The 24,227-nt window shown below is 42.9% G+C and overlaps 1 protein-coding gene across 2 annotated transcripts in view; it reads right to left on the bottom strand.

Annotated features, from left to right (window-relative positions):
* Nucleotides 1-23,529, bottom strand: part of GLG1 (golgi glycoprotein 1) — an 89,381-nt gene extending 65,852 nt beyond the window's left edge. Inside the window, exon 1 of one of the 2 annotated variants that reach the window (XM_068955393.1) lies at nucleotides 23,187-23,529. In XM_068955393.1, the coding sequence (XP_068811494.1) occupies nucleotides 23,187-23,513 (327 nt within the window). In that variant the 5' untranslated portion in view covers nucleotides 23,514-23,529. Of the gene's footprint in view, nucleotides 1-8,919; nucleotides 9,065-23,186 lie in introns of those variants that run through there. The other variant, XM_068955394.1, reaches the window with a different exon arrangement.
* Nucleotides 23,530-24,227: the final 698 nt, after the last annotated feature.

Raw genomic sequence — 24,227 nt, 5'->3', positions numbered from 1 at the left:
AACTGCTTCTGCAAACAGATTATTTGTGGTTTGCCTTCAGGGAAGGGGGCGGCAGGGGGGTGCAACATGATCTGTCCAGTCTGAAGGGACAAACAACAACTCTGCTAGTCTCAGCTCACCTCAGAACAGCAGGCTTTGCAAGTCTATCACAACAGGTCACTTTGGCCTCAGAATTGGAGGAAGAGATTCTCCAAGCAACTACAGCGCATCTGGAGCGGCCAACTTCCCATACATCTCTCCAAAACCAGAGCAATTTCACAGACTCCATTCCTGATGGGACACAAAGATTGCTGACGTTTTGCGTTAAGACATGCTCTAAAAAAACGAGGTGCTTTCCCACGCGTTTCTGGAAGCGTGCCTCCTTAAGCAACTCTGCTGTGCGGTGGGAAACCTTGTCAGAACAAGCCAGACCTACTCAGGCAGGTGGGGCTCACAGCTAGAAGCCAGTTCTTACAGCCCTTGGAGATAAGCAAATCAGAGTTAATCCATCAATTATTTGAATAGAAGACTTGCTCTTTCTTCCACAACTTCTATTTGAAGTTTCAACGGAAGTAGGATTAGTAGAGCGATGCTTTACACTAGAAAGGCAGGAGAGTCGCGAAAGCTGCCCGGCTTTCAGGCTTTACACAGCAGCGCTGTAATGTAAAGTGCTGATAGGCAGTTTGCTGAAATGCTTTATTTCTTCTTAGAAGGAAGATTTAAGGCCTCTCCTGAATAAATGAAGCACAGTCTATGCAAGAACACCCCTGAGCTTAAGAGTCATTCTCGCCGTTCTTTCAGATTTCTCTCCTTTTAATTAGATACACTAAAAGTCTCTATCCTAATCTGAGCTACAAGTTTTGACACAAGTCAATGTTATCAATACAGTGCACTGTCCCACAGTCAGCAGAGAGCTGCAGGCAGATTCACGTCTGGCTGCCTTGGTGGCGATGTGCAGTTTTGTGGTGTGAAGGAGGACGCGGGTGCTAAAGCCGATCTGAGTGCAGCCTGCCCAGTCCTACCTCCTCTCTTGGCCCTGCTGCACCCTGCCACCCTCTCCTTGCTCGAGTCAACACTAGAAACAAGCTCTGACCTGAAAAGATCAGGGTGGGCTTTATTATATTTATACACTTTGTGCCAAAATGTTACTAAATCCCCCGTTACGATCTTTGGTAAGGAGGAATGTTGGCACAAGGGTGCTGCAGAGGAAAGACGAGATGTTTTGCGACATCAAAATAAGCAAATGCCTCAAGGACAAAGGTGCTATTTTTACATCATCACTTTTGGACCGTTCCTTCACTAAATTAACTGTCTCTACCTGTCAAATCAAAGCCGCTTAGTGAAGGTAAATTGCGTTATCAAAACTGAGTTTTTATTAAACGTTAAGTAACCGCTAACAGGAATGAATACGCTAAAAACGCCAACTGAAGTAGAAACACCAGTATGAAAAAATAAGTTACTTCATAAAACTGCAACTCCTCCAGAGAGGCTATTTAAAGCAGTCCCTCTTGTTAATTTTCATTACAGCCAGTTTTGGTGAACCAGTCTGGAAATACACTCAAATAACTCCCTACAGGAGGCCATAAGCATCAAACATAAGATTAAAAATCATTCTTTTCAAAGCGAAGCACAGGAGCCGTTTGATAGCAAGTTGCCTTGGTTCCCTTCCTCCAGATGCAACTGTTCTGCCTTCATAAAACTGCACGGTGCGTACTTGGGGCACTGTACCTCCCACCAAAATCCTATTCTTAAAACCTTAAACATTTCCCACTCACCATTCACACATTAAGTGCTCCTTCATCTCCCACAAGCCACATTACAGTGGTTTGAAGCTCACAATTTTCTTTAGAGGTAGCACTATCCTTCATTTCATTTCTGCACTGAAAACAAGCGTTGAAAATACCCAGTTGCTGCAAAAAAAAGGTAGACAGCGGTGGTGCTTTAACATATGCCGGGGATTTCCCAGTCTAATACACATTAGCATTTAGTATTTGCAAACCTGGTCTCCAGCACCCAGCAGTTAATTTGCATGTTAATTTGCATGTTAATTAGAAATAGGTCACCAGAAAATTGCAGACAACCTTCCTACATTGACTAGAAAGGACAAGGAAGTATTTTCATAAAGTCTATATCCCTTTTAAGCTTATTTCCATCTGCTGGCGAATCACCCAAAAGTTCACCGCAAATCAAAGCACTCGTTTTGTTGACAGAACATCCATTTCAATACATGCGTATCAGACTACTAAAACCGTGCTAAGATCAGACGTTTTTGAGACTTGAAAAGCAAATAAATAGACGAGAGAAAAGGTTGCAAAATAGTTCCAGCCAGAAAGCCTCCTACTTTCACCAAAGTGCAAAATTAAACAGAATTAAGTATAAAGTGTATGCAAATTATGCTACTGTGAAAGCTTCGCAAGCAGTTACACCGGTGCAACTATCAAGTCTGCACATTCACCCAGTTACACTCGCTTTTCACATTCACTGACGATAAAGAGAAGAGGCAGAAGCAAGGAAAGAAGGCATCATGGACATTTTAACCTCTTGGAAATGCAGTTTCTAATTATTAAGCAGAGACTAATGCTTGTAGTATTATGGCATAAATCAAATGCCCCTTCAGCTGAAGTTTAGGGGTCTTACATTACCAGGTCTAATAGAGCTAACTCATTGCTGTGCTCTCTCATGTGAGCCTCACAGGCACCTCAAGTTTTGAAAAGCCACTTTATTTTATCCAGAAGCTCCAGGATTGATTACTTGAAGTTATTAGGCAATAAACACATGGCTCAACACCAGAGAGCAAGACTATTGCAAGGCTATATCACAGTTGAACATTACGTTGTACTTTTAATTTTCAGTTATTACAAAGTCATAGCCAACAGGCTTTACATATATAAGACCTCCAGATGGTGAGCTTCACATACACCTGCACGCTTATAACACGTGCTCTACTAAGTAAGAGAGGCTTGTTCAGGAACCAGGGAGGGATGTCAAAGCACACCACAACGATCACTTCTGCGAAAGCAATATCCCCATCTCAGGGAATTGTTTGCTCCTTGATTGCACTAACTACTACATGTGTGTGGGACTCGCTAGATCTTGCCTGCTGCTCTGGAGACCAAACTATCTGAAGTGAGGCAGCTCAAAAGACAGCACAGTTCATAGCTTCCATGACAAAGCTGGCTTAAGCATCTACCCTACTCCACTGTACTGGTGGTGTAAGTGAGCGCACAGCAGCAATTTGTGGCAGAGGAAGGAACCTCTTAAACCAGCATGAGCAAAGAAGACACTTCACTTAAGTATATTCTGTTTGAATGCATTAAGTGAACTCCTATTATTTGGTCCAGGACATCCTTGCAGGAGGATAAAAAGCTGCTGGGAGATCAAGGAAAGTACTTTATGCCAGGTCAGCTGGCTGCAAGCTTCTGCGTGGTTCAACTAGCAACAGCTTTTGAACAATACACACAGCCGGCAAAAGCACCTGTATACAGCAACACATCCAGGCACCTGATTTTAACACAGAATTAAGTAGACTTCTGAACACAACCATCAATATACCACAAAGCTGCGTTGTTAATGCTTACATTAATGAATACAATGGCCAACAATAGATTAAATAAAATCTGCTTTTGTTTCAAGTACCTAAAAGGTATTTGAAAAATGAAAACTGAATTGTCATCAGCCAGGAACTAGAGAAAAAAGCAAGCGGAGCTCCTTATATGAAAGTACTTTACTATTACCACATAAATGTCATCACTTCTGCTCCTTCGAGGCCTGAAGGACTATGGCATGCCTGCTTTCTAGATCTTTGCTAGGATGACATGAACTAGACAAATGACTCTTCGCCAGCACAGCTGTGCTGTCAGAATCTAAGCAGACACCCAGTTACACAGGGAGAAAATCCTTCAGCCAGTATAAGGGATCTACACTAGGTACTTACCACAGTCAAACTCTGGAATGGGTTTACCTGTGCTCAAAAAGTTTCCTAGCACAGCTGAAGTCTTAACACCCTCCACAGCTCAACAGCTGTTACTTTTCCTTTAAGCACAGCCTGCAAAACCTAAGTGAAAAGAGTATTAACCAAAAAAAAAAAAAAATGCTACTAAGCACCAATTCATCGTATTTGATGCCCACCTTCTTGACAGCACCTAACTCCAAGACTGCAGGAAACAAACGCTTCCTTAGTGATGGCAATAGTTTACTGAAGCTGTTCAGCACAGGCTGAATAACCAGGCCACAAGCCAGATCAGCTAAGCCTCGTACGAGCGTGGAAAACACTGAGGAGCGATAACTAGAGTAATTATTCATTAAACTTGGGCATAAAAAGGCACCCTTCCACCAAACTACTTTTAAGGTTGGATCGTATCCTTTTTTACCCATCACTGGGTGAGAAGTTCCACTCCTTGCCCACTCCTTCTCTTGTAACTGTCTTTTTATATCACTGCCTATGGTCATTTTGAGCATGGAAATGTGTGCTATCATTTCAAGCCACTCCTCAGGGCGCACAGCACTGTGACTTGCTAGGTAATTTTATCTCTAGTCACGCTTAAACAATCTCCTGATAACATATAAAAACAGCTTTTCCAACAAGAGCTGTATGAACAATGAAACAAAGCACACTGAGTGTTAGGCACAACAGCAAAATACTTAAGGGAAGATAAGAGACCAAGGAAAATATACTATTCAACTACGCTAAAGCATAGAATTCCAACCTTCCCCCTATCATTTTTGAAGGAATACAGAGAATAAAGCACGCTTGCTCCTTTTCAGTGTGGTGATCTTTCCGAAAACTTCAAGGAAACAGTATGCTAACATAACATTAGGCAACTGCTACTCTCAGGCAGTACAGACAGGAGGGTCTCAAATTACGGACAGGATATGTTTGGTTATCTGCAAGAGGAAAAACTGGATTCTGTCCAAAAAAATCCCTGTCATTTCCATGCTATCTCTTGACTCCATTTGCAAACACCACCTGCTTCCAGGGACTCCTCCTTTATAAACTTTGTGACCCAGCTACGCTCTGCTTTCTCTGGCCACGCTCATCACACTGGCTGCAAACGACAGCCTCCCTCTTCAGGCTTCTACCACAATAACAAACTCTTCGGGTGTAATAAACAGGCTTTTAAGTGGACTGTTCCTATTATGGGAACCGCACTCCTCTAGTGGCCTACCAGTCTCAATTCTGAAAAGCTCCAGGGCAGAGGATCTATTCAGTCAATTAACTGCAAAATCATTTTAGTTGAGTCAGCAAGGGCTTATAATCTTGAGCGAGAGCCACAACGGAGTGGAGGTGCGTGCACGTGATTAAGTTAGCACAACCCGATGTTCACTTAGAGAGTGAGCACTCTCCCTGGAGTTCCCTTAATGAGACCACTAGGCTCCTAACTACTTTCATAAGGCTCCTTTCTTCTCCTACCCCTTTGCCACCCTTGAAGTACAGGAAAAGGGCAAGCCTTTAAGTGGTGTAACATTAACGTGTTTGACAGGGATCCTAAACCTGTAGTCTACCTAGCCACGTAGTCACAATTCAAGTCAAAGCAGTTTGCACAGGTACTTTTCTATTGATACAATCTGCAGCCCTGCTACCAGCTTCACAGACCAGAAGCTGCAACGGGTTGAGTACACGCAAGCATAAAAGCCATCTGTGCGACATCAGACTTGGCGTTTCTAACCGAATTCTGCACAGAGTTCACGAAAGAAAACTCTGTAAGAGAGGAAGATGTAAGCTGTTTGCTAACAGGTTGCTTTTCTTGAATCTGAGCTATGCGTTCATTATCCCTTTGGACATACTGATGTATTAACTATGAATATGCAATACAGTTTTGCCAATTACCTCAGCAAGAAAAGTCTAAACATATTCCTAAATATAAACCAATTTAAACACAGTACTTCATCCCTTAAAGGATTGGCTGCTTGCCTGACACATTTTTATTTCATATTAACGTTGAGTCCACTGAAATCCATATACAAAAGTCTAGAGAAACCAAGTTTGAGACAATGTTAGAGATGGTCCTTAATATAGACACTAAGAATGCAACATATACAAGCAAATATTTACAAGACCTATTTCCTCTTTCAGAAAACCACATACATCTGCCTGGTTTTGGTCTACACTGAGCATAGGAAACAGGTTCCAGCACAAGAGCAGAAAACAGACCACGTTAAAACAATTCAGTTAAACAGGCCCACACATTTCAGCACATTTATAACAGAAAAATTATTCTAAAAAACCTCACATTCTCTCCTATCTGCTCTCTCAAACTCATTTATTCATCTGAGTTTCCTGTCAAAAATTTCACAATTGATATTTTTGGAAGTGTTTAAGTCTTGAGCTTTAAGTTACAGATGGCTTCCAAATATATAAAGCCACGCGAAGCAGAAAACTGCAAGCCAAGGGCCTCCAGTTGTTTTGATTATATGCAGAAGATTAAAAATTCTGCGCGCTCTCTCTATATATATATATATTTTAAACTATCTACAAGTAGTTTGAGGTCTCCTGTGTATTGATCAAAAAGTTAGAGTAATTAGCCAGGGTTCATTAAAACATGCTTCCCATTAGCCTCCCTAGATACCTAATCTGAATTCATTGCAGGAGCCTTGTGCGACAGGTGCAAAATTTTAACCCCCTTACACCCAGTTTCCCATACCATGGGTGGCTTTTCCCATCAAGGCTTCACCAGATCCTGACTCTATTTCTACTGCAAAGCATTAGAAACTTTTTACTCCCAGATTTAATTTGCATCTGAGAGTCAAATCAGTGCTCAGTTCACCAACTGCGTCAAATACTAACCTGAGTGCACCCTGTCCCCATGATTTATGTTAATAATATGGAGTGGCCACAAACGGATCTCGCCTCAGTTTTACTTCCCTATATACAGATGCTCATGCTAATGAGACCAGATCTTTTTTAGCATCTTTGTCTCATTTCTATCCTAGCAGCTCTGAAGCTCTTTCTGCCAGAGTACCGAGCAGGGTTTTCCACATTACACGCTCTCCGAAGTGGCCACACCAAACCTCATCCATACCAAACAAGCCATCACACTGGAGTCATCCCTGAAAACACTCTTCCTGGGAGTATGACGGAATAAAGCGAGACACGGCTTTTAGGAGAACGCTCTTATGTTGAGGTTTTAACCCATCTCAAAGGCAACCTAAGAAGCGGGACAAGAGCTAGATATCGAGGGTTAGCTGAGGCATGCAAATCCCCGAAGAACACTGACCTTACAAACAAGGCATTTAAAGAAGCACAGAAAACCTCTAGGGAAGGCTGATTAAAACCTTTTAATTGTCCTTTAACACTAGACAAAGAGAATGCTCAGCCAAGAAAGGAAAAACCTAAAAATGTATGTATAATTAGCCCATATATTACTGTCATTACTGAATACCTCAGTGTCTTTCAAACGCAGTGTTACAAAGAGCAAAAATTAAGTTTTCTCTAATTTGAAACACATGCTATCCTCCCATCCTCATTACGAGCCAAATACATTCCTGAGATAATCCCTTCTTCAAAAATGGGTGTTAAAACAGAAAAGCACTGTAATAAAACAGCCTGGGAACAAATGAGGTAAGTCAAGTGCAGTAAGATCTTAGGGTGCACGAGCTACATCTACAACTTGGAAGTTACACTGAACGTGCAGCATTTTATTCAGAGACATCATTCCTTGGAGAACAGCTGAGCAACTATTACACTGAAACATTTCTGAAGAGTGACCAGACAGGCCATTTTATTCCCGAAACAGTAAAAAAATAATAATAATCATTAATAAAGAAAGCCAACCTAATCCTGTTTCCTCTTATGGGAAAGGGGAAATCTCAAATCCTCACACAGTGATTTAGCTGTAATTATTTACATAGCTCTTAAATATAATAATTACCTACTGTTAGATGCAATATTCAAAATCAGGTGTGCTTACATGCCCCCTCATGCCACTTCACAGCTAGGTCCAATGCCTCATGTTATCTGCTATGATTGCCCCAAAATTACAGCATAAACTAGTTGAAACACCCACCAAAATCATCAGTCAGGATGTTAATTCCTCATCTCTAACGATGGAGAGAAACATGGTCTAAACGAAGTCAGTCAGGAGGTTACGTTGTTTTACACAGTAATATATTAAACATCTCAGAAAATTTCAGCTTAGGTTCGTTAGGACTTTTAGTAAAAATTCAGGGGGGAAAAAACTAGGCCGCAGTCATAGAGGTCGCCTCACATTAGTAGTCAACTACAAAACATCCACATGAAAGATTTGCATCATTTTAATGCTATACTCCATTTACTTAAGCTTGGACAAGTCCAATACATGCCAAGATTTAAAACTGTTATGTTTAATTTTTTGTTCAGATCGCACACACCCCACCCAAGTGACTAAACTGTAAATACAAAGCAAGCCTGAGGGGCTGGAAGTCTAGTCTTCCTGCTCCCTTTATCCTACCCTGCTTTATGTTACGTTATTTCATGTTATTCAAATGCAACCGACTGAGAGGCCTTCCTCTCCGCTTCCTTGGCATCTCTCCAGAGAGCAAGGGTTATTTTGATAACTGATAATCTGCTGTATTTCTCAATAAGCACTTTCTTCTCAACCTAACGGGTTCCAAGTTTCATTCATAAAGCTATCCAACTATTTCAACAGTCTTAAAGCTAAGCAGAGGACGGAGCGTTACAATATTCTCCAAGCCATAACTGCTATTCACCACATACATTGCAGACTCTTACCATCTCCAACACATCCACAGCTTGTTACAGATTACGTGAGACTTTATAGACATCATTACTATAGCTACCAGACAAATTGAGCAAGAAACTTCACCTGGAGAATTTGTGGGCAAACTGCTTGTGCCCCTTCCCTCCTCGCCAGCTGCTCCTAGGCTCTCTACTCCATTAAAAGGAGAATTTCCAGTTTTTCTTGAAGGACAAATGCCTAGGATGAGAGAATCCTGAATACTTACCAGGCACGTGAGGATCCGAGCTAGGAACAGATAAGCTCTTCAGGGCAGTAATAGCCTACTCCATACCGCAGTTCTCTTTGATGAGCGCCTCAGGCATTTGTACAAATGTAGAATATTGCTGTTCTTTTAGTCATAGAATTCCTTCCTGCTGGACTAAAACAAGTCAGTTTTGCTCCAAAGGAGAAAAAAAAAAAAAAGGGTGAAGTAACATCTCAATCCCACACAATGTACTTAAGACTCAGAGCCTACAGACAAAAGCAGCTCTTACGTGTTCTTTGCAAAGCCCTTTCTATGCGTTAGAGCTAGCAACAGACAATAAGATAATACCTGAAACATCAAGTAATTCAGATCTTCGTGCACTGCACAGTTTTCTTTTGATACTGCAGGACTTGCAAGCAAAAGAATTAAGCATATGTTCAATTTTTTGTGCAAGGAAGAACAAATATAGCTACCACCTCTCATTCAGTTGAGAGACTAGTCTTAAAAAATAGCCATTTGCTAGCCATTGAGAGATGCTACTCATTTCAAAGATTATACAGGCCAAGCTCAACTTCGGTGGAATTTGTAACACTGAAAAGTGAAAAAATTCACCTCCTCTCACGAGGCCAAGACAGACTCACTGCTTTGCCTAAAGTATAGCATACAGCCTGTACGTTATACTACTGTAGCCGAGAATACCAAAGCAGAATTGTTTTAACCAGCAACTCCCAGTTCCTTAAGCAACACAGGACCATAAAAGAGGTTCTCATCCAAGTCCAGCCAAAAAACATTACCAACCTCAGCTATGTCACTGCCCTTTGAGATTTACAGTAACTTTTCAGCAAGGAGAGCCAGACCTGGAAAAAAAAACAAATGCAAGCAATCTAATAAGACCAGAAACAACCACAAGGCCCCAAACAGAGACCATCCACAGGGTACATCGACAGGAATTGCAACTGATGTGGAAGAAGCTATTCTTCCCTTGCACCAAGACTAGAGCCATCCTTGGAACAAGATGTGGGGTGTGCTTTAGAAGGTGGCTGCTAACAACTTCCGCTATCTGGAAAGCTAAAAGAGAAATCCTATCCAAATTATTAGTCTAGCAGATTCAACTGTTCACGTACCTCTACCGGGGACAGAAGGCATCTTTCTGCTATTATTATACCCAGCCAAAAACCAAAAACATTAGAACTTCAAGACAAATAATTCCATGGTCAAAATCCCAGCAACATTCCAGGCAATCCAAAAATTAAGATGTTCTAGTAGAAACCTTATTTGCTTCTCTGTGAAATCATCCATTCTTTCCAACTACTGCATTTACTGTCAACAGGCCAGTTCTATGATTTCATCAGTATCAGAACGTTACCTGATTTTCATAGAACATTACAATCTACTTCTAAGAAAACAGATCCTTTCCACATGAGACCAAATTAGAAAAACAGCTCCTGTACCTCGTCCTGGGGAGACTTAAGATGATTTGGTTAGCAAAGCTTTGGTTTGATATTTGAATAATAAGGGATAAGAAAAACCAATGTCTACCTTGACGATTAAGCCTGTTACAAGCCCAAATGCTCAGCATGACAAGCCTACCGATTCATTGCTCTCATTTATCCTATAAAAGTCCCAGTAAGGAAGCAGTGGCAAAGAGCAGTGCCTGCCTGAGACCAGAGCCTGACTGAGAATTATCCTCCTCTTGGTTTCTGCCCAAAGGCTTCTAGGATCAGAGAGAAGAACAAATGTCCCAACATCTTCCTTCTGCTTCCAGAAGGCAGGCTCCAGGCCCAGCAGAGCGACAGTGCTGTTCAACTCCTCATTCACCCCAATGTGTTCCCAGAAGCACACGGTTACTGACAGTCCCTACGGCTTTCTAGGTACAGCTCACCTCTCTGGACGACCCTACACACACTTGAGGTTCAATGTGCACAGACAGGAAGCCCAGTGCTGAAGTCCTGGATTCAGCCCTGAACGTGTAGTAAAACATATCCAAAATAGTTCTATCAAAGGATGGGACCCAAAATAACGAACGTGTCAGAAGCATCCACCGTTACAGGGCAAAACAAAACAATGAGTTCTGTAAATATGGAAGTAGATAGGACTGTACTCACACTGTCCAAAGATTACTTGCATAGAACGTTTCAGGAGCTCTGAGGTATTGTTTTAGATACCCTTTCAAAGATGACCTCTTGATTAATTTTATTTTATGGCTTTTAATGATATGAAAAGCAGGCAACATACAAACAAAGAGCTAAAAGAAAACCAACATCAAACCCCAAAAGGGTTATTCAGAAGTGCTTTCAGTAATATGGTTCCCCAGGATAGCGAAGAGCAATACCAGACAACATCCACAAGTTTATTTTAAGTGGTTTCTGAGAACAAAAGTCCAGTTGGGAAAGACTCTTCTGGCCCAGTTTGAGATCTGAACAATCAAGGTGTATGAAATAATAAACTTAAAAACCTCACACTTGAGGCAATCAAATGTTGAAGATATACAGAGAACCTCAAATATTTAACTTATGGAGCGGCTAGATACCAACTGTGCTACCTTGTCTGTAGCCCCCTCCTTTTTATCATTCTGCTCGAATGACTCAATATTAGGTTTACAGAGGGGCTTTCTTTTTTTTTTTTTTTTTTTTAGCCAAACCTCTGATAACCTGAACAGAATTCCAATTCAGTCATCCCTTTAAGTTAATGCACAAGCGATTACAGTCAGAGATCAAACTCCATCTCCCAAGAGACCATTATCAAAAATTTCTCTTAGGAAGGCAACAACAGGCTGCCATGTTAATTCAAGTTATTCATGTTATCCGACTGCAAGCCACAGGGGGATTTCTGCTTATTTCTATTTGTCTTAATCCATTTCAGACCACACATTAGACAATATATAGTTGTAGCAGGCCAACGACCAGCAAGGAAAGTGACTGGAGCACTAATACTGTACAGTGATTCTTTTAATTAAGCACTAGAGAATTCCATGTTCCATACTCATCCCAGCTGCATGCTAATACCACCCAGGTTAGCTGAGCTTTCCAGTACTGTAAAGAAGTTGGCAGAAAACGCTTTCTGCCAGTACACTAACTTTAACATGCTGTGAGCCCCGTCGAGTAAAACAGACGTTACAAGACACCATTTATTAATAACCTTTGAGGGCATGACAAATTCACGATGGATTTCACTGGAAGGTCTCAAGAGAGGGAATTATTTGGGAAATTATTTTGGGAAGAGCTGACATACAAAGAGGAGATCTTAAATTCCATCAGCGTTCTCCCTAACAGAACAAGTTTAGACTACAGTTTTATACAACAGGACGCTGGAAGAGTTCACAAATGCCTGAAGGAGGCGAGGGAAACAAAACACCTGGTAGGCTGCTGCCTTGTTGCATGCTTTTCCCCTTTGCATCGGCCTTACCTTTGAGCAGCTCACAGAAAGGCAGCCAATGTAGCTTCAGAGGCCACAAGAAGGGGTTTGATGTGGACAAGCCCAAGCCTCATTGCTGAAAGAGTCCTATACGAGCTAGAACTTCTGCATTATTCAAGGCAAGTTTGCCCTATATACTGCTGTTATTACTCTAGTCAGAGATGAGAGCATTATCAGCGATGGTTCATCATACAGTCATTTCCTGCTAAAGCACAAGTAAAGAGCCATCAAGCAAGAGCATGAAACACAAAGTAAGGCAGGTTTTGTTAGTGCTATGTGAGAGAGCACAGAATCAATTCTCTCCTCCATTTAGTATGTTACATACATACTTTTAATTAAGACTATCGACAATAACATTGAAAGGAGCATACAGTGTAAAAGCTGTGATGCTGCTGAAAGAAGGGTTATTTCCCTAAAGCAACACTTTCCTCTACGATGCTGCTCTCACAGGTGATGGGAATTCCAGGCACAGGACAACGGTTCACCACGACAGTCTCACTCCAGTACTCACTTGCTTCAATTAAGACGCAGGGAAGCAGCACATCATAAGTTCGTTTCAGCTTTTTCTGCTTTAAAAAGTAGGGTTGCTTCATACAACCAAGTAGGAAAAAAGTAAGTGAAAACAGCCGCCAGTCACTATCTGGAAGTCTCCAGTTAAAAAATAAGCAGTGTTACTACATTCGTAAGATCTTTGGTTTGTGCTGCAGATAGTGATACAATTTAGCAACTCAAATAGCTCTGTACTTTCCAGCAAAGACTGCCTCTCCTCAAACATTTTCTAACCTTTATATCCCTCCAGCAAGCACTAACCCGACACCTAGCTGAACCCTTGTCTGAAACGCAGGCAGTTGCAGAAGATTCATTGTTGCTATTTTAAGGAGAAAAAAATGGATGTTTAAAGTTGCCATAAAAATTCCTATTTAAATCACATTTCACTTTACAGCATACTGAATTTCTCCAGCTCCACACTAAAACAATTGTTTTCCTATATATAGTGCAATACAATAGTCATTAAGAACGCAGTTCCGATTGTCAACTATAAAATGTAAATCAAAGACTTTTCCACAATTCTCTGCCACCACTAGCTGCAACGTATTTCCATTACTAAAAAGCAGACCGAAGACGACTGGCAGCACAAAAAACTGCATCAGCATACTTGTTGCTTACGCACAATCAACTCCATGGACTTCAGTAAAAATTAAGCTCTAAGATCTCTGTACTGCTGGTCACAGTGCACTACCAATACACTTACGGAAAAGCGTAGCATTTTTATCTACTAGCAAAGATAATGAAATTTCAAAAAGCAACTGTAATTCTACCTTGAACCTAGCAAGTATTAGCTACATAGCCGTTTAGCCAAATTTGGCTTTTGGAAATTCTTCATTAAAACATCTTAAAATACAATCAACGTGTACTTCCCATTATCACTAATGCAGCCGAGCTGTATCTCATACTGAACTTGAATGGCAATACTATCGTGAAAGGCCTAGGTTCCCATCTGTAATGGGTCTCAAATATCAAAGCACTGAAAATATGAAAGGACTCACAGCATCAATTCAAAATTCAGAATTTAAAAAGTAGCAGGGTCAACATAACTTCCTATGCGAATAACAATATAAAATAGGCTTACAGCAAGTTATATTTGTCAGAGTTCAGACTGCTCTCATTTGCACCAACGGAGAGCAGATTTTGTCTAGCTTGTCTGAATTCTACAATAAAAGGATTACATTGATATCAATTTGTTTAAATCACCATGAACTTGGTTAAAGTTCACATACAATTCATGTTGTAAATTATGACAATTGAGTTGTTGCAGGGTTTTTACCTGAAGATGATTAGTTTTCTTGATTTCAGGACATAGGTACATAGTCCACAGAGAGACAGTGTAACAAGTGAAAATAAATCAGATAATGAAAGAACTTCCTGTCAACTTTTTCCAAATCTTATTTCAACTCAGTTGAAGAATAGCGTAACAAAAGTTGACTCAGCTCCAATCAAGTCTGGACTGTTACTCTAAGTGTACAAGCCAAACTTTGGGGTTTTTTTTCTTAATTCCATCCACACTTTTTTGTAGGGCAACTGCTTCAACACTTAAAAGAATGCATGCTCCGCTGAGTTTGTTTTGCAGCTCACTTAGTGGAAAGTATTTTGCCTTGCACTAACAGGACTGGATTTAGAAAAAGTTAGAAAATTAAGTCTCAATAATCAAACTACCGAGCATGAAGGCGGCTGGCAAGCCTCCAAGTAAGATTCAAGAGTTCTAGACAGCAAAGTTGTCACCCAGCAGATCTAGGCAACAGCAATTCACCTGTACGGTTCAGACAAGAAATTTTTCACAGAACAGTACACAATTCTACTCTTTTGGCAGTTTAAAAGGGGTTAAAAAAACTGCAGTCATGTATAGCAACCACCAGTATTTTATATATTAACTATTGCTCTTTTGTCACCTCTGCAGTTCTTATACATTGTTTCAGGCAAAGGTGCAAATAAAAACAAACGCAGAAAGTATACATTCCCCTCTAGGTCTTCTTAGGTTGGTTTGTCCCTATGTTGTCTGGCATAAAAGACACCAGATGCGTTCCACTTCTCTTAAACCACAGCACCGACAATAAATATTTCAAATGTACATTTCAAGTTAAGGCAAAAATTTAGATATTATAACCAAGTAATGCGTTCTCTAATGTAAACACATGAAATCTAGGGTCACAAAGCTGACAGGGCAGAGAGAGACACTTATCTACAGGAAAGATAAAATTAACACCTCACCCCCAAAAGATACACCATCACAAAGAAAGAGCACTCTCTAACTACTGAAGGCAAATTCCTCAGCTCCAAATTGCAGGTTTTCCAGACACCAGCATGCCAGGACACAGTATTTAGGAGTGCTACCTTTGCTCTGAAGTAGCAGTTTCAAAAACAAAAGAATGATTTTTCGTGTACTGTCTTGATGAGGAGAGGAGGGCTTCATTACACTATAACCTGGTACCTGGGGAAGGGAGGATCTCTGTTCATAACCCAAGACAGTACTATGGATACTTACGAACTAAACATACCAGAAAGTGAAAATATCCTGTGATCACTGAAAACCATCAGCTAATAGAACAGAAGAAAATTTAAAAAAAATTATGCAACAGCAACCAACTTCACAGGCCTTAAAACTAATTCAGTCAAAAGCTTAAAAAAATATTTTGAAGCAAGATTTAAAATGAAATGATTATTTTTAGTCATTTTATTCATCCAGTTCTTTGGGCTTCATTAATTTCTGCACATTAAAAAAAAAATAGGAAGAACAACTTCAAAGCTTTTTCAACAGTAGGGGCACGTTTTCCAAAGACCAAAACAATCAGAGTCCACTGAGAAAACTGATACTCATATGCAGGAAAGTTACAGTACAATAAAGATCATCTAGACATCATCTTCATACCAGAAAATATGGACAGCACACAATCTGGCTATGAAATTCTTCAGATCACTCAACTCCAACTGTGACAACCTAAAGCAGAACCAGAGACACTGAGATCTCAGCTCCTCCAGCCTCAGGGAAAGGAGAATGTGAGACGGGGAGGGGGGGAACGCCCACAAACTATCCAATATCTATTTCTACTCTCATAATTGACCAAGTCTCTGCTTTTCAATACATTCAACTGTCCGGCCAAAAAAAAAATCACTTTCCTCATAGCAGGAGCTCCACGTAACACAGCTGCCTCTGTCCCTCCAGAGAGGCCAGCCAGGTTCGGACTGCTCAGCTGGCACCACTCTTCCCTGCATCAAATTTTACTTCTCCCTTTGTACTTCTGTTCCTCTGCAATATTTTTCAGTTTTCTCCCATTGCTCTCCGCTACGACTTACATTAGCATCTTTCTCCCACCCTCCTCAGCACTACTTTTTATAGTGCATTTCTTTTCAGTGGTCTTTCAGTCTGCTCTCTACTCCTACTGTTTCTTGCAGTCATTCTCCATCTCATCTCTTACTTTGACATTCATCCACTCCTGTTGCCCCCGTTTTCCCTATCATGACCACACCTGAGAGAAAAAAAAAAACCAAATAAAAAACACGCTGGCAGCTTTTATCCTTCGTTTCAAAGCACTTAACATGCCTTTCACCAAGTTTACAGGAATTCCCTGAAATAATCCATTACGTACTCTCCAACTGCTTCCACGTTCAGGCAGCATTTCCACTAACATGTCTAACGCAAAACCTGTCATACAAAGTGGTTTGTGCTATATTAGCTCATCCCTGCCATAAACTCAGCCTGAAGTATTTCCTGATCCTCCTCCAAAGAACTGTAAGAGGCAAGAAGTGCCAGTTCACCAAAGGAAAGAGATTTGTTAAATAATCCTTTTTATTAAGCCAAACAGCCCAGGAGGCCAAACTGGTAAATAACCAGCTACCACAAGCAGCAGCATGCCAAGAACAGCACAATAGCATTACCAAACTCCAAAAAAAAAAAAAAACCCAACCCCAAAACCAAATAAGAAAAAAAAAAAAGGAAACATCCCAGGCCAGTAGAAGTGCAGAAGCTGTTAGACAGCTAAGGACAGGGGAAACTAAGAACCTAGGCTTAACACTTTGTTCACATTAAAACAAGCGTGCAGGATCCAGCAGGCAAGAGAACGTTTTACACTCTGCTTTCTAGTCAGCTCACATGCAGCTCTATGGAGGTGAAAAGGGTACTTTTCATCTCAGAATGTGGCAATACGTAAGCCAAAGACACAGATGGCAAAGGAAGTAATTCGACTACATATAAGACTTTTAAAATGTATTTAGAGTTTTACCTTGTAAGAGTTAGCTGCAAAAGCCAGTAATAAATTGGCCTTCACTATCTAACTATCTAAGCACCAGAAAAAAAAAAAAAAATCAAGAGCTTAATGATAAGAGTTTGGCTAATCTTGGTTAAGCCGCCAAGCCTTAGGAGAAAAGCTTCAGGGGCTGTTCTAACCTTGTCTCCACCATTTTCCTCTTGTTGCTGCCCATTCCTGTGTTTTCAAACCTTAATCTTTTCAATCACTTTCTCCTAGGCCCAATCATTCCCTTCCCTAGGCTTTGGTGGATCCTTCTCCCATTTTATAGATTTTAAAAGCAGAAGGGACCATTCTGACTGTTCCAATACACGCGTGCCATAAACCACTGTGAATTGTTCAAACTCCTGCACGTTTGAGCTAGAATCATAACTTGCAGGGAGATTTCCAGTGCAAACAAAGACTTAACTCATAGAGAATCAAGGATCAGGTTACAAGTCTGTAATTGACTTACAACATTTCTTAAAATTGCACTGTATTTTTATTCTAAGTTAGCTCAACTTCAACTATCGGAAAGAATTATCCCTTTTTTCTGAGGGATGTCAGAGTTTCCAAATCCCTGCGCCCCATACAGGTGGCTTTGGATCCTCACCAAGTCAATCTCCCTTAGAAAAAGTGAGGGGGTAAGCAAAGCCCTTGGCAAGGCTTAAAGTATATTTCCCAGCTTTCTGATCGCTGCCTTAAGAAAAAAAATCCCTGTGTGTGTTGATATCCAAACCAGACGATAGTGCTGTAAGCACTGTGAGCCCATCACTGCAATACTAACTGCCTTCTCCTTTGCAATAGTAAGCATCAGAGAACCAGAACAGCGCCCACCCCCCACCTATCGACTTACCGCCGTAAAGAAAATGCCCCTATTTGGAGGGGCTCACCTGCAAGTGAGATTGACTGTTGCCACCTACAGAATTAATAGCATAAAATGAACTACAATCATTGCAGGAGATGGCCAATTCAGTCAACGGTAAGTCTTCACAATGTGCAGTTTTTTAAAACTTACCCACCCATGTGCTATGTTTAATCCACAACCCTCAATTATACTTACATCTTCGGACAGGTAAACAGTCATTTGCTGCCACAGCCCAGATGTTTCAAAAATACACTTTAAAGTCTAGCCACCACTTGTGCATGTACAAGCCATAAGAAGCTGAAATAACACCAGTATTTGCTCAAATAAAAGAAGATGTTGGATGCCGATGCAAAACAAAACCACCTCCTTTAACTTGACGAATTGCTGAGGTTAAAAAAAAAAAAAAAGGGCAAAGAAAAAGATCAAGCTACCAGAGATCAGGTTTATCCACTTCACAGTACTACCCAGGCAGGCCTTCAAATTTCCAGCTGAGAAAGACTAGACAACATATATGCAGACCGAAGGCACAAGACCTTTCTCGACGACTACAGTCTTACCATAAGAGATGGAGATTCCAAGCGAGCATTACTGCTTGGAGCAATGAAAGCACTCTTTTCCGTCTACAGTTTTAAGATCTTGGTAACTTCACTGGCATCTCAGAAGTGTAATGGACCGTTTAAAGAGCCAGGTATTTAAACAGTAAGGAATACAACTTTACGTGAAAGAAAAGCGTCAGTCCCCAGCCCCCTGCCAAACATTACAAGCTTTCTGTGCTGTTAAGTTGCAACAAACGAACATTCCGACCTTTTACATTGACACAGACTGTGCATTTGAAATAGGAAAATTACTATTCTCAAAACACACAATGGTAAGATTAACTTATTTTGTTCTCAATCCAGTCCTCAACATTAAGACAGACATAATTTTTCCAGAAAGCACAGTATTTAGACTCAATTACACTGTCACTGCCATAAAGCTGCTACAAAGGAAACAGAACCATTCAGGATGAAGAAAGTAGCAGGAGGCCAAGAGCTTGATCTCTAATCCCAATTTAGCCACAACTGTCTGATGGCAGAAAAATTATTTAGCCTTCTGCCTCAGTAACATTATATAGATGAATATATACTGCTATTGCTATCCCACAAAAATGCTTTAAATATTACATAATCTTTGCAAGCGTAAAGCAAAGAAAGCTCAACAATTATGGTATCAAGTCAATTCACTGAATAATCAGTTTAAGGTATGTTTTAAGAGTAAAATTATGCTCACTAATAAGCCAGAAAAGCAGGCTACGCTGGTTAAGATATTTTCATACCTGCTAAATCTTCCTACCTCAAAATTCAACATTAACAGCTTAGTTCTGCTTTAAATGCAAAACATCATTAATCACGCAAAAATTTTACCTAATAAATATATTAATATTTCATGGGTTTATACTATAACCACTATGAAAATTAGTTTAATAAGCATGGCACAAAAAAGGGCTTAACAACTGCAGTTTTTATGCTAAATGACATGCAAGCTCCGAAGTTTCTCTAGAAACAGAGTGGCAACCAGAACACTTTGAAATCAACTTTAAAATACCTTTTTCAAAAGCAAAAGTGTACGCCACCCCCTGTTCTATCACTTCTATATCTTGGCATAAAATTATTCAGGTAGAAACTAAACTGATGACAAAATTTAAGCAACTCAAAACAGTAACTCATCCAGTGCACAAAATTTTAACTAGAAGAAAATAGATTCAGCAGGAAAACTCAAAACATGTTTTTACTTCCATTTACCAATTATAAAGATGATTAAGCCAGCCAGTTCTGATCACCATATCCTCCAACTTAAGAGCACCCTTTTCATTCATGTATTAAGAAAGGAAAGCAAGAAAGCATGATTACCATTTCGTGTCTAGCTTTCAAACAGGTGAGCAACCTGAAATGAAGAAGAGTTCTGCACCTGCAAAAGAGGAAAATGGTCTAGGCCAACTTAGCATTTCACTAAATCCGTGGTAAAGGATTTGGAATCAGTTCGATAGTCCGATTTTGTAACCGTTTCTAAAAACGTGTATTGCTTAAATATGTGAATTAAGAAATCCTTTAAACTGATAATCTACCAGTAACCTTTCAAAAGCCTAAGTTTTAAATTTTTCATGATTTGGTTTTGACTAGTCTATCTTGTTCCAAGCTATTCTTTGCTAAACACTTGTGTAAAACAGCTTCTCTCAAGCGTTGACCTTATAAAGGCTGAGAGATCCTCCTAATCTACCGAGGACTCAACACTCCTGGTTCTTTAGATTCAGAACTACGCAGCAAAAAACAGGAAGACTTACTTCGAAGGTATCCAAGGTAACAAATCAGCAGATACTGAAATGCAGTGTTCATATCACATTCACACTGACTAACAAGACAGGCACATCTTCTCTTTCCCCTATAGTTTATGAACTCAAAAAAAAGTTTTAAGTAGTTGCGCCACCCAATTATTCTAATTTAAAAGTGTTCTAACTCTTCCATATCACACTATGAAGAAAAACCAACTGAGGCGCTTAAAAGCTCTTGGTTTCAAAGCATATCCACTTTAGAGGAACATTCATTATGAGAAAAGTAAGATTACACAGCCCATGAAGAAAAGGCTGCTTCTGCAGCCAAATTGTATTTACAGTCTTTCTTGCTACCTGTAGTGAAGTACTGTCCAAAAACTCTGACTGTCCAAAACCACTGAGGCGCTCTCTCTCTCTCTCACACACACAGAAAACACTCTGGAAAGTTGCTATTTACTATACTCTGACTTTTTTTAATATGGGCTCATAGAACTTGCAAAGACTAGTTCCCCCCCACACCTTTTGCCAGGCATCAGTTTTCAAACATAGCTATCATTTTTCTGGGACTGTCCAAACATACTGTCAGACGGCCTAGGGTAAAAATTAAAAATTGTTTCAATAATAACAGCTAAAAAGAGATCACCGTTTCCTCAGGTGTTGCGTCCAACACAAAGGAAACGCCTGAGAAGATAACAGATGCATTCCACTTTACACTATGTGCCACCCAATGTTGACAACTCATTACTTTTACTCAGAATTTAAGTACCCATAGTTAAACAATATCAATATAAAAAAGTTAGTTATTTCAATTCATTTCTCGGAGTAGCACTCTGCAGAAGTTATTTTTATGCCAGGATAGAGCCCATCAGAACAGTTTTACAGCAGGCTAACTGTTGAGTCTAAGCCCAGCTGACAACATTTTTTTTTACAGGCTGAAAGACAAATAAGGACAAGAGTCTTTTGTGGCTGCAAACAGGCACCTTAGGAGAGAAATCTCAATCCAAAACAATCCCCGGATGTCCTGCCGCTGTCTGGGATACCACCCCAGTGAAGGATTCACCTTCCACACTGGCTATCAGATCAACAACAAGCAAACCATTGAGATACAGGCAAACTTTGAAAGAGAAAGAAACTTGAAAAACGAAAACCATAAGCCAACATGAGATTTAAAAGAGAAAGTGGAGTTTCACCAGACTATGCAGAGCCAACATACGGGCTTGCATCCGCTGAAAAATGTGATGCAAGACCTCCCTTCATCTTCTGCTTCCTTCTGCACACTCTTTTGCACTAGCTCCTGCACTCATGCTCCTCCGGGAGTGCATACAACTCACTAAAACAACAAAACTATCCCAGCAGAGAGCTGATAAGCTAGACCAGAAAAAGGTCTACTTCACTAAAATGGCTGATAACCAAGAAGTACTTGAACTATGAATAGAGAGAGGAGTGGCCACACAACTGGGAAGGGGAAGAAAAAAAAAAACACACACAAACAACAAGACCTTGTCCTTTTGGTGGCAGGCTGCTAGCTCACTGCACCTCCTGAAAGTACAGTTTCTGAGATTATCTCAGAGGCAGTGCCTCCCTGACAGGGAATCCAGAGGGTCTTTTCCAGGCAGCAGCAAGCAGAAGAAACAATAAGGGACAAGTTACTAATAAGCAAATACCAGAACATTTCAGAACTGCGATAAGTGTTGCATCAGGTCTCATTTAATGAGTCTGCCATGACTCTTATTAAAATATCTGTCCACAATGAAAATGTGAAGTTAGATAAAAATCTAAGTTCTTTAAGTCAGGAATTAATCACTGACATATTAGTTCAAGACTCCCCTTGATGAGCGCAACCATTAAGTCACTGCCATCTGCTGTCTCTGCAATAACTGATGAGAAATGAGCACAGGTTTTTCCCGAATACGTTTCCACTTGATAAAACACCATTAGAACTGACGCAGCCTGACATTCCTGGACTTCACAGCAGAGAAGCCAAGAACCAAACAGACGCAGCACTGAATCTTCCTTTCTCCTTAGCTCAAAGGCAGCTCCTCCAAAAGCTTCTTCGATCTGGGGAAGAACTATCAGTCAGAAGATGGGGCTAGAAAAGACTCAGAGAAGACAACTAATTCTTTCTTGAACTACATCTAAATCATTCATGACAGATATTTAGTAACAAAAGAGATGCCCCAGTCAATCTCCCTGCAAAAACTAATCCAGGCCTAAAGCTCGGATATCTAATTTCATACATCCACAAACACACAACGGCAGCAGAAGGCAGTCACCTCTGCAGCTGGACTCTCCTCTACGCGAAGGTGGGAAACTAACGCTGAAAAAGTATTCTCAAGTCGCCACTGCTATCAATAAGATACCTCTCCTCGGCATTAAGTGGGCAGCGCGTGATCTTTGTAAAAGATCCTCTTGCCAAACTCTCCCAAGATCTCTGAAAGCTGAATAAACCTGTGAGGTATCAAAGTGTGGGGTGGGGGGGGGGGGGTGAAGCCATTGCACTACAACTCTTTCCTTCCTTGTGGGAGGGACAGGTTTGCGAAGGAGGGAGCCGCCAGGACCCCAGCCCAAGGGTACAGAGAGGTGCGAGAAGCCCCCCACACACACACACACAGACGAGCAGGCGCGTGCGAGCACGACCACAGGGCAGCGGCGGCGGCCCGGGCCTGGCCCCCTCGGAACCGCGGCGGCCAACAGCCCCTTTGGGGGCCACAAGCAACGGCGGCCCGGCCCGGCCCGGCGCCTCCTTCCACAGCGGCAGCCTCGGGCCCGCGCCGGCTCGGCTCCGAGAAGCGCCGCTGGCCCAGCGCCGGCCCCGAGCTCGCCGCCCCGGCGGCGCTGCCCTCCCCGGCCCGGCGGCTCTTTGTTCGCGGCGCCGTGCCCGGCCGGGGCGGCCGCGGCTAGGCCCGGCGCGGCCGCTCACCTCGCGCACGTCCTGCAGGCACTCGAGCACGGCCAGGTTGTTGGCCCAGCTGTGCTTGGAGCAGAGCCGCACCACGTCCTCGCGGCACACCGCCTCCTCCGACAGCTTCCACCCGCCGCCCGAGCCGCCGCCGCCGCGGGACCCCCGCCCGCCCGCCGCCGCGGGGCCGCCGCCCGCCGCCGCCTGTCCCTGCGGCGGGACAAAGGCCAGCGCCGCCGCGGGCCCCGCGGGCTGAGGGCCGCCGGCCGCCGGCCGCGCCGCCAGCGCCACGAGCAGGAGGAGCGCCGGGCCCGGCCAGCGGCTCCGGACACGTCCGCACGGCGCCATCTTGGATCCGCCACCCCCGGCGCGGCCGCCCGCCCCGCCGCACGCACGGCGTATGTAAATTTAGCTCCACCCCCAAGGGGGCGGGGGCTTCCCGCGCCCCGCCCCCCGCTCCGCCGCCCAACCGCCCGGGCGGTCTCGGGCGCCCGGCCGGCAACGGCCGCGCAGGCCCCGCTGCGGGGCGCAGCCTGGCGCGCTGCTCTGCGGCGCTCTTCGTGCCCGGCCTCGTCGGCTGCAGTTTTAGGGCACAACCCCCCTTTTTCACCGGCCCCTCCCTGCTGCTCGTGCCAAAGCCGTGTCTCGGCACGAGCCGGGGTGACTCCGCTCGCCCCCCTCCCCCCCGCTGCCCCGGCCTGGCCGGAGCCAGCACCCGCCGCCCCTGCTGCGCCCGGCCGGGCCGGCACCAGCGCCACCCTCGCCTCCTCGCGGCCCCCCGCCGCACCCGAGCCCGGGGCGCCTTCACGCGGGCGCGTCGCGCGCCAAAACCCCCCGCGACCGCCCTCGCGAGCCGGCGCGGCGGCGGCCCCGAGGCGCCCGGCGGGCCGCACGCGGCCCTGGGAGCCGCCGGCCAGGCGTGTCGCGCCGGCGCCGAGGCGAGGGTGCCTGCCGCGGCGGGTGCCGGCGCGCCGGGATCGGTTCGGCCCAGCCAACCTCGCGAGGGCGAGCGGGGCGGCGTGAAGGCCTGCGCACCCGGCGCGGCGCGCTCGGCCCGGCGGC

Source organism: Struthio camelus, chromosome 10, assembly GCF_040807025.1.
Source record: "Struthio camelus isolate bStrCam1 chromosome 10, bStrCam1.hap1, whole genome shotgun sequence".
Classification (NCBI taxonomy): Eukaryota; Metazoa; Chordata; class Aves; order Struthioniformes; family Struthionidae; genus Struthio; species Struthio camelus.
Note: the sequence above shows the minus strand (reverse complement) of the source record. Positions and strands in the feature narration are given on the sequence as shown.